This window comes from Diabrotica undecimpunctata, chromosome 2 (assembly GCF_040954645.1).
Source record: "Diabrotica undecimpunctata isolate CICGRU chromosome 2, icDiaUnde3, whole genome shotgun sequence".
NCBI lineage: Eukaryota > Metazoa > Arthropoda > Insecta > Coleoptera > Chrysomelidae > Diabrotica > Diabrotica undecimpunctata.
This window is the reverse complement of record NC_092804.1, coordinates 70,880,451-70,892,469: the sequence shown is the minus strand read 5'-3', so window position 1 is coordinate 70,892,469 and position 12,019 is coordinate 70,880,451. Positions and strand designations below refer to the sequence as shown.

Here is a 12,019-nt window from a genome sequence, read left to right as displayed (position 1 = left end):
AGATCTTGTTTCTTTAGTGCACAATGAACCAACACTGTAGCATAGCTATCTGTATATTACCGTAGTGTAAGAATTTTATGATTGTTTTTACTCGTCAAACAAATTTAGTCAGTCAGTCCGTCCCTTCCGACCACACCTTGCTCGTCTCCAAATTCAAAAACACGTTGAAAAGCATAAAAAGAAAGAAGAGAGAACAGAAATCAGACATGAGCTTACTCAAGGATATAGAAACGGGACAGAAGATATCACAAGAACCACGAATGTCGAGAACTTAAAAACAGACAAAAAGAAAATGATGTACCAGAAGAAGCCGACGACTTAAACCAAATATGGAAAGAACTTAAGACTATTTCTAAAAGCTGAAGACCACCTTAAATACACGAATCAAAGGGGCAAGAAACCATGGATAACTAATGAAATATTAGAAATGATGAATGTGAGACGACAACACAAGAACAAAGACTGGAATAAATATAAAGAAGTACAAAGACTAATAAGTAAAAAGATAGTGGAAGCAAAAGCACAGTGGCTTGTAGAAACTTGCGAAGAGATAGGAGACCTACAGAATAAACATGATGATAGACTTCTCCATAAGAAAATTAAAGAAATGTGTGGGATCAGAAAGGCTAGGCAGTGTGGCACAATAACAAGCACGGATGACAGAGTCCTGACCACAATAGAAGAAATAAGCGTTGAATGGCGAACATACATATAAAATCTATTCTCAGGCGATAGAACAATAAATATTGATAGACAAACAAACATCGAAAATAACGACTTGCCCTTCTTAACATCAGAAATAATATACGCCTTAAAAAATATGAAAACCGGAAAAGCCTCTGGACCTGACTACGTTCATAGTGAAATTATACAACTTTTGGAAGAAGACAATTTGGAACTATTATCAAGACTCTTCAACAGTATATACAAGACTGGTACAATTTCACAAGATTGGTTAACGTCTACGTTTGTGCCTATACCCAAATCAAACTACGCAAAAAAATGTAACGACTTTCAATTAATAAATCTCATGCCCCATATTCTGAAGCTATTTCTAAAAATTATCCATAACAGAATTTACAAAGCGAAGAAGATATGGGTCCGGAACAATTTGGCTTTCGAAACGGTATGGGAACTCGAGAAGCTTTGTTCAGTTTCATTGTTCTCATGCAAAAGTGTCGGGATCAACAAAAAGATGTCTACTTGTGCTTTATAGATTATGAAAAGGCTTTTGACAAAGTCAAACACGATCACCTAATAGAATGTTTGCAAAAAAAGAATCTGGATCCAAACGACATTAATACAATACGTGAACTCTACTGGAACCAAAACGCCTCTGTCAGAACTGAATTGGGTGATACTGAAACCATAAACATCCAAAGAGGAGTTAGACAAGGTTGTATACTATCACCGTTATTATTCAACTTGTACTCAGAGGACATCGTTGCACATGCTCTAGATGAAGCACAAGAAGGAATAAAAGTCAAAGGAAAAATCGTGAACAATATCAGGTATGCCGATGATACAGTACTGATTGCTGGCAGTGAAGAAAAACTACAAATTCTGTTAACCAAAGTAGTGCGAGAAGGAGAACTATACGGCCTTAAGGTGAATGTAAAAAAAATCAAAACAATGGTAACTTCAAAAAACACACACCAGTTATAAACATACTAGTCAACAACAATCTAGTTGAACAAGTGAAAAAGTTTAAGTATCTAGGTTGTTGGATACATGAAACCTTAGACCAAGAACAAGAGGTTAAATGTAGAATAGAACAGGCAAAAAACACCTTCTTAAAGATGCGACAGTTACTCACTACCCGTAATCTTGATTTGTCCCTACGATACCGCATGATAAAGTGTTATGTATATAGTGTACTATTACACGGTGGGGAAGCTTGGACGTTAACAGTCAGCTCGTTACGACGTTTAGAGAGCTTTGAGATGTGGGTATTTCGTCGTATGCTGAAAATTCCATGGACCGACCGCGTTAGAAATGAAGAAGTTTTAAGGCGTATGAATAGAGAACGTGAACTCACAGAAATTGTCAAGAAGCGTAAAACGTCTTATCTTGGACACATATTTAGACACGACAGGTATAACTTCCTTCGGCATATTATAGAAGGGAAAATAGAAGGCAGACGCGGCCCGGGTAGACGACAAATGACCTGGCTGCGCAACATCAAAGATTGGGCAGGATTAGACTTTCAAAGTTTAATAATGAAAGCCCAAAATAGGGAAGACTTTGCAGAGGTCATCGCTAACCTTCGCTAAGAAGACGGCACCTAAAGAAGAAGAAGTCAAATTTAATATTTTGTTAAGATCTATTAAATAGCGTGTACTAATCCAATATTGGTGCCGGACCCCATAATTAATAGTGGTGACCAGTTTTAGAACTTTTTTCCATTTCAAAACTTGCAAACCATGTATCTCATAACAAGTATCACATTATAATTGAGTTACATCTTAAAAGCGATAAATATCAGCTTCACATGTTTATTGGATATTACTTTTCATTTTCTGTTTACTGTGTACGTGATAGTGTTTACGTTCCATACATTTTAATAGTCTCAAATATTCACCGAACGATACGATTTTCAAAAATTTTAACCATAACGATTTGTTGCTTTATATAGCCAGACATGATAGAACTTGGCCGCCCCCATATTTTACGGAGAAACTAGAGATCAATCAACCGCATAGCAAACTCTAGGGGTCTAACAATAATTCGTGTACTGTAAATTGTAAACCCCGACCCATGATAGTCACACCCCCCGTCAGACTGTCTGAAGTGGCTGAAGTGCATACAATGCCCCACAGCACACATTTTTCAACGTTTCTCCAGTGCAGCGGGTAGAAATAATGCATTTTTAAGTTAGTTTTTTTTAATCTAAGAGAAAGGTTGTTAGTTTTAATGCTACTTTTAATTTTATATTGTATATTCTTTTTGGTTGTTAAAAAGCACTGTTGCTGCCATCTGTGACCAAATTAATTTATTTTGTCGTTTCTGCTGTCTTTTTTCTCAACCAATGAAAATTATTTGCCATAGGAAAAATGTCCATTATTCTCTTATTTCATTACTGTATATTCAATCTACACGTGAAAATTTTCTACTGTATTTTTTATGCATATTTTTCTCAACGCTGTCGTTGGATGTAAACATGTAAAGGTAAACAGTTGATTTTTCTAATTTATTAATTGGATTATTTTAAGGGATCGTGTCAATGTGGAAGTTTAAAATAAAACGTTTTCCGATTTCTTTCATGAAAGGCAAACTAAGAGGTTAATAGTATTCAAGGATATACTTATTTATGTTTTTCAGTGTTCAAGAATGTTTATTTAATAATAGTAAAAAATAACGACGCTGCAGCCATTCTCGTGATGCATGTTTACTTTGACGAGTTCTGAGACAAGCAGTATAATTGACGCAAATTTTAATTTAGAAAATAACAAATGTTCCCTTCCTGAGATAACATGTTCTAATTGCATATAGAAGATAACAAGAGTCTCAGAGACCTACATATCTAAATTATAGCATGTATTTTTAAAATCACATTTACCAGTATTTTTCTTTAATAATTTAGTAATAAAACAATATTTTAGATATTTAATAAAATTCAATAATAATTTTCCATTGCCTTTACTCATTAAAATAAAATAACACTCCGTGTTTGAATTAAAATATTAATATAAAATTAAACAAACATTTCTCTTATAAATTTCGCTAATAAAAGCACTTTGGTGAAACTAAGTTTTTCTTGTTCAAGTTATTCAATATTTCCCGTCACATCCGGTACAAATAGCAGTTCGATTCGGTTCATATTTTTTTGTTCTATATGCACAATGCACAATGTTAGTATAAATAACAATTTTATGTAACATTTCGTCGGTTATAAAGAAACTCCAAATTTTCATTGAGTTTTTTTTGTGTCTCGCTGCATCTTTTAGACCTGGAAGTTTTTATAATATTGCAAGATTGCGTTCTTGTAGTTAAATTGCTAGTCAAATGATTTTTCCACCTTGTACCATTTCGTGCAATGAGAAAAGGCTCACTTAATTCTCGCATCGCCCGTTGAACAAAATCTTTGGACTCTTCCTCGGACATTTCTAGCTCGGCATCTGTATTTTCGATTGGTGTTCTAGGCAATCTTCTTCTAAACTAGAGTCACTATCTTCGACTTTCTCTGTACTAGTCTCAAACTCGTCAAAGAGTTTTCGAAGTCTATCTTGTTCTTTCTCGTAACGCCCAAAAGCTATTTTCTGAAGCAGATAGACCGCTTAGATAGGTCAATAATAGGAAATATTGTTACTGTTACCCACAAAAACAATATTTATTTTCATGTCCCATGAACAAAATTTCAATTAAGCACCACCATTATTTTATTACCACCACTTATATAAAAAAATAAAAGGAGATAAGAAAACCAACTTACATTTTTTATACTCCAATACATGTAACACAAAAGCTTAGACTAGTCTCTCTGATACGCAAAGCGCGTAATTGTTCTCGCTGTCATGCGATACTAAAGATATGTCACATGTTGAAGGTACCAGGAACGAATCAACGTGCCTTAAAACAGGCGCGTTCTTAAAATATAGCCGATAGTTATCGACGGTCTCACAGACCGGCTGGTAGCTACGTAAGATTAATCTACATGACTATAGCTAAAGAAATATTTAAGAATTTTTAAAATGATAATTTTTATGTGATTGGCGAGTATTTAAAATAAACAGTTCAATTTTTGACGAAAAAGTCAAAAACAAAGTATTTCTCTTTGCTGTCTTATGTTATGTTAAAGATATTGTCAAAATTTGGAGTGAATAAAATGAAAATTGCTGGATTTAAGCTGCGTGTCGTTTTAAAAAGTCATATTTCGAAAAAAGTTTTGAGATGTGTTATGAATATGTAATGGACTAACATACTAAAATACTTTTGTTTTAAAATACAACTGAAAATCGTTTAGTAACAGTAGGTACCTATATTCGGTGAATTTACACGGGATTCGGATTAAGTAAATAAGCGACGATTCAGCTGACCATCTCTACAAATTATTGTATATAGGTTAGTATCTTTCAGTGGGTAACGACTGTATAAAGCTGGCTGTTAGTCTAAAATGAATATTTGAATTTAATCTCTCGGTGGAAATCCCAATTCTTCTGAATTCATTATGCTAAATAACAAAAGAGATTAAAAATTTGTAAGAGCTATTTCTAGATCACGAACGATGTTTTGTTGCTGCCAGTCGCCTCGAATGCTACAAAGATTGTTTTGTATAAAGTTATAATGTGGAAGTGTCTGCAATGCAGCCTATATATAATCAATACAATAATATGTAGATACAGATTTGACGAATATGTTGGACTTTCGTTTAAAATTTCGGAATGACAAGCCGCATTTTCAACCTTCCGTAGCTAGCAACTGGTCTGTGAGACCGTCGATAAAAATTATCGGCTTTAAGACACGCTGATAGTTCCTGTTACCTTTAAGGCTAAACGGCATATTTTTAGTATCGCATAGGTAGCGAAAGTATTTACGCGTTTTCGTTATCATTGGTCTGAGAGACCGGTCTGAGTATAAAAATGTAATAATTAGGCTGAACTCAACTTAATCCGGGGAGAAGTTTTGTATATTACAAGCATTTCTGTGTTGATATTGTCATGATTAATCACCGTTTTTTTATGTAGGCCTATAAACCGGTCTTTCTTCCTACGTGCAGAATTATATGTCACTTTCCTTCTCCACCAGCTTGATTGTTTCAGTTTTTCTCTTTTTTTTTATCATTTTCTTTTTTTTTCTGTTTTCTTTTCTTTATAATTGATAATTTTAGGAATTTAAAACTTTCTTTCTCCCTTCTCACATATCGTTCGTTTTGAGTGTTGATCTTAATTTTGATTCGCCAATTTCTAAAGCATCGCGCACGTGTTGTACAGACGTACCACCATTTTAAAGAACCACCATTGCTTTACAAATACACTACAAAACCATTGCACTACAAATTAGATTATTTTCGAACAGTCGGACACGTTTGAGAATGAGTTTGAAATTTTATAAAAACAATTTTGTAGATGTATTGGACTGTTTCTCCATATCGAGGAAGATTCAAAGCGTATTGAAAATTCTACAGTGGGTTTACCCCTTAAACTACTGCACTGGGTGATACACATAGTATAATTTGCACATTACATGCATTGTTAGAGGATTGCTAGGGGTTGTCAAACACAATTAGAACACTAAACAAGCCCTTCCTGAAACGAAAATTTTATAATTAATCGTAAAATTGCAATTCAACCGTTTGATGACATATCAACTAAATTTGTCAATTTAATACAATGCTTACACAAACAAACAACAACAATTTTGATAAATGTATGTATGATATGTGATTATAGAGTTATTATCAAACTGTCATCTATGAGAAATTGTCTTCCTCTTTAATAGTTGTATTCATGTATTTAGCAATGAATGTAGTAACTCTTCTAGCGCTATTCTTTTTACGTAGCTTGTTTGGCGGTGTGAGTTAGGAAGCTCCTTTTCTATTTCATGGATCTCCTAATGCCATTCTTAGAGATTCCTTAAGGCGTGATAGTTTGAGATCATATATCATTCGCTTCTTTACACTATATGCGTCATGTTTTCTCTATTTATTAAGTTCAGGTGCATTCTTAGTTGAGATTTAAAATGAAGGTGCTTTCTCAGTTGAAGAAAGATAAAATATCTGGGTCATGTGACGAGAGAAAATAAATATTTGTTGTTACAGATGATGGTACAGGGTAAAATACAAGTAAGGAGCAGTATTGGAAGAAGGCACATTTCCTGGTTAAATAATTTGAGGAAGTGATATACATGCAGTTCTGTAGATTTACTCAGAGCTGCAGTATCAAAAGTCAAAATAGTCGTGATGATTACCAACCTCCGAATAGGAGACTGTACCTAAAGAAGCATTTTTAGTTAACAATTAGTCTACAAGCTGAGAATATTTCTTAATCGGAACACTCATAATTGAGGCCATGAGGACCAGAGTGGCCTAACTAATAACAATATTACTTTAAAATAGCAATAAAATGACCAGAGACTAAAAATTTTTTAGAGACTTTTATTGTTGACTGCTTCATTAAATATTAGTAAGAGTTTAGCTATTTTTGGGAGGTATTGTATCATGGGATATTTAATATTATCCAATTCTGGACTTGTGTTACTATGGTTTTTCTCTAAAATTAAATGGTTCTAGCAGAAAATGGTTTTGCTCATTTGAAACATCGCTGTATCACCAACTACCTTTAGATGGAGAAGCAATTTGATCAAACATTTGATAGACTAATGTATCGTTAAGACATGTATTATAGATGGGTTTTCTATTTATCTTTCTGGCTTGATTCCATAATGCTGAAAGAGTATTCTTGTTTAAGTCGAAGACCAAATATTTTCCAACTTTCTTTAGCTATTGCTTTTAATTTTTTTTTTTACTTTTTGCCATGATATTTCAATTAATTTTCAAAGTAAGGGTTTTGTTTATAATTTGAAAGTCTTTCTTTTCTCTCTTTGATAAAATCATCACAATTTGTATTCCACCAGGCGGAGAATTTCGAATTTTGCCTTTAAAAGCTTTATATTGTGGAATTGAGAATTGAACTGCATAATTTATACAATCAATTAAAAAATTTTATTTCTCTGATGTCTCTGACTGATTGCGTACACAGACCAATTAGCCTCCGTTATATTCCATTTACTTTTCGGGATCATTTTTTCAGATAAATGAATGTTTTTAGTCTCTATCTAGATCATAAAATGACTTGATCCGAGGCTATCTGGATATATTAGACGAGCGGTTTACCCCTAAAAAGACGCTTAGAAAGGGAACATACCGACTATTTTTTTTTTCATTTCTACCACGTCAAACCTCTTATTCGATTCTATAAATATATTTTTTTAAGTTGAAATGTATTTTTTAAATTTTTTTCGAGTGGGCAGGAAATTGTTATTACCAAATAACTTGAAAAAAAAAACTAAACACAGGTATAAGTAAGAATATTTTGACAAAAAGTAGTTTATATCTTACTAAAACATAGATTTAAATTTAAACAAATATTTCTACGCGCCACGCGACTGTATCGCTGCAACCGTACATGCTTAGCGATAGATTGCTCGAAATGCGTATTCGAAATATTTGGTTCCATGTTTTCAGTAAGATGGATCCATTTATCCTTGTTATAATATTCTTACTTGTACTTAAAGGTTTAAAAATTATAAAAATTATAAAATTATAAAGAATTACAATTTATTTAGTAGTTTTTTAAAAAAAATCCCAAATACAACCTATTCAGGCATTTTTTTCAACAAATTGCAAATAACTCGAAAAAGAAGCTTTTTCGCTGCAACCGTACACGCTTATCGATAAATTCTTACTTGTACTTGAAGATTTAAATATTATAAAGCTTTTTATATAATTGTAATTCATTTAGTAGTTTTTTAAAAATAAATCCCAAAAATCACTAATTAAACAAAAAAATTTTTTGAAAAAGTAAAAGTTTAGTATTACTTAGTCACTATCTATGTCATCTTGGCCTACATCCATATCATTCCGTTCAGATGCACCATCTTTAATATTGTGATAAAATTCAAAATGAATTGTAGGAATATATTGAAGAAGTCCTACAAAATCTTTTTTTTTCTCATTTGTTTTCACTCTGGATATAAAAGATCAAGCTGGATAGTTTGTATATCTACAGAATTTCTTTTTTTTAGTCAATAGTGTCAAATAAGATATTAATATTATTACTGTGTTTAAAAAAGAAAATTAATGGATGTAGCTTACGATACAAAATTATAATACTCAACTATTTAACTTTTGACTTTTCTATTAGTAATATTGTTTCCTAAATTTTTCAAAGTATTCTTTGGTCATCATAATCTTGAAACTTTTTCTTCTGACTGACTTCTTTTTCTTGTTGAATTTATAACTTCATTCGAATTGTCAGGTATGTAAATATTCTTAAAAAATTTCTTCTGTTTCTCTATCAAGCCAAAGCCTTGATCACATGCTAAGTATACGTGTCCCCTTACAAAAAATTTATGTTTTATCTATTCCACAACATAGTCTGGATGACTAATTATGTATTGACATAAAAGAATCATTTTAATATTGCGGTTTTGACCACCATATTAATCTGAATAAAAAATTAAATTGTTTGTATTACCATTTTTCTTTTATGTAGTACAACAAACAAGGCCCCAGCTCTTGAGGTCCTCTTGAAGCCGTACATTTGTACCAAACACACATAGATGCATTGTGATTAACAGCATCATGTATACCTAGGCAATAGGTCCAGAGCTGCCTTTGATAATAATATATACCAGTAGACACTACTGGAGTAATCAACGTTTTTATGAGATAGAATACAATGATCGTTACATCTGGGTTTAGTAGATCGTTACATCTATTTTTTTTTTGTTTCTTCCTGTTTGTATTTTAAATAGTTACCTTTTATTTATTTATTTAGCTAGGTTCAGTTTTTTTGCAATTCCATCCTGTTTTCTTACAACAAAACTTTCAACAAAAGTTTTTATTGTCGTAAACTTAGGCCTAAGAGTTAAATCTTTCACGACATTATGTGATTACAGTGACCAAACTTACATACGCCTCTATGGTGTTACTTATGTTTAAAAATTACCGTATTTTATTTTGACTAATTTTATGCCACTGCGGCAATATTCGTTACATATTTCTTATGGCTGGTTGAATAAAATTTGATATTCACATTTGACATTTAGGCCACTTTAGTTTTCATGCCCTCAATTAATCCTAAAATTTTGACACTGAAAAATAAATTCAATTTTTAACATTTTCAGTAGATAATGGGAAATATTAATGTATTTTGTTTTTGTTTCAGAAACGAAAAATGGTTGTGGATTCAACCTCAACGCAAGTTCTTAGAGATTTAGAAATTTCGTTACGTACAAATCATATAGAGTAAGTATGCCAATAATTTGTGGTGTTATATCATGAAAGTTATCGATTAGGTTATAGTTTTATTCATTTAGTTTATGGTTTTCTTATCATGTGTATTACTATTGACGTCGGATATGACACAAAAATGAATTCACTATATTTACCGACATAAATATTAAATCAAAAATTCCAAAGATAATTTTTATGGCATTTGTAATTAAAATATATACAATAATACTAAAAAGATCGAATACAAATAATTGTAAATACAGAGGTACATAAATATTGAAATAAAATCGTTTTTATATAACAATAAAACACTGAAAACTTTTGTTTTCAAAATCTGCAAAAATCATATTTTTTTGTAGAAAAATATACCACAATTGTTAGGTATGATCGTCCAAGTTCAGCTCATGGTGATACCCTAATTATTTCTACAAATAATGATTTCTCTCCGGTAACAAAATATGACGTTCTGTTAAATAATGCCTTTTTTGAATTTTCTTTAGTTTATAATAAGAATCTTAAACTATACATTTTTTGCATTTATAGATCACATGTTGTGTCATCATTCTTTATATTTTGATTCCTTTGAAAAAGGTGTATTTCCAGAGTGCTTAAAGACAGCCATTATTATCCCTCTTCATAAGGGTGGTGACTAATCGAATGCCTGCAACTATAGATCTATTGCCTTACTACCGGTACTATCCAAAATTATTGAGAGACTTATAAAAGCCCGACTTTTGTCCTTTCTCGTTGAAAACAACATTTTTCACAAATTCAGTTCGGCTTTTTATCTACTAAATGTACCAGAGATGCTGTGTTTTCCATGCTACATGAGGTTTATCAAGCACTAAACAATAATATTTACACTGCCACTGTTTTTTGTGACTATGCCAAAGCTTTTGATTGTCTAAATTACGACATTTTATTAAAAAAACTAAATTTCTACGGAATTCGAGGTATTTCTTTGAATTGGTTCCAATCTTATTTGGGAAATAAGAAATGCAGAAGTTACTTCAAAAATTACGTGATTTTAATGCTTCCCTCTTTCTATATTTCAGAAACTGTTTGCTTATAAAATAACTAAAATATATCTACAAAACTTATGCGGATCACCTCAGTAATAATAAAGTTAATAAAAGACGCCACAAGAAAATGACATCTTTATATCACATTCACATGTGGTGAGGCCTAAATTACGCTAATGAGAGAGTGTATGCTTTCACCATATTTGTTTTTAATGATTCACTATTTTCGAGCTTATAAGCTAGAGTTTGGAATTATTTCTTCCTGATGATTCGTCTCGCGAAAGACCAGTCAATGAAAAACACACCATCCAAGATATATAACCAAGATATATAGCCGATCTGCCGAAGTCCCGAGAACCTGTATAATAGTCAAACGATATATCAAAACATTGCCGTTGATAAATCTTTGCTCCAGAGATTTAACAACAGTAAATTTGAAGATCATATATGAAGGAGGTATGAAGGAGATAATTCTCGGATCAGCATACCTCCCGTATGATGGATATACCCAAACTTGACAAAATCGGACAGTAAAAACAAAGGTAGTGAAAGCCTACACTCCCTCATTGGCATAGCTTAGGCATCACCACATGTGAATGTGATATAAAGATATCATTTTCTTTTGGCATTTATATTTTATTAAATTTCTTATTATTGAGGTGGTCCACATAAGTTTTGTAGATAGTTTTCAGTTTCCTAAAATGTATTAAATAGTGATGACTTAGAATTCGATATATTTTCGTTATTTTTTTGATGAATCCTCATATGTTTTCCCAAAACTTATGTTCCATATATGAGATTAGAATATCTGTTGTTTTTGTTTTGTCAGTTTTATGTTCTGTGACTAACATTATCTTTACACGAGTGCTATTTAAATTATTTACAGCTAAAAATCTATAAATATAAACACAAGCCAACTCCTTAAACAATTTCCAGAAAAGCGAGAAAGTAATAACTTTAATATAAAGCTATAATGACTATATAAAGCAATAACTAATAACTAATAATTACTTTCAACTATATTTCATTTACACAACTGAAG

General features: G+C 31.9%; 1 protein-coding gene across 2 annotated transcripts in view; it reads left to right on the top strand.

Annotated features, from left to right (window-relative positions):
- Frl (formin-like protein) overlaps positions 1 to 12,019 on the top strand; it is a 268,117-nt gene that overhangs the window by 193,155 nt on the left and 62,943 nt on the right. For both annotated transcript variants that reach the window (XM_072523090.1, XM_072523091.1), the window contains exon 4: positions 9,888 to 9,967. In XM_072523090.1, the coding sequence (XP_072379191.1) occupies positions 9,888 to 9,967 (80 nt within the window). The remainder of the gene's footprint in view (positions 1 to 9,887; positions 9,968 to 12,019) is intronic.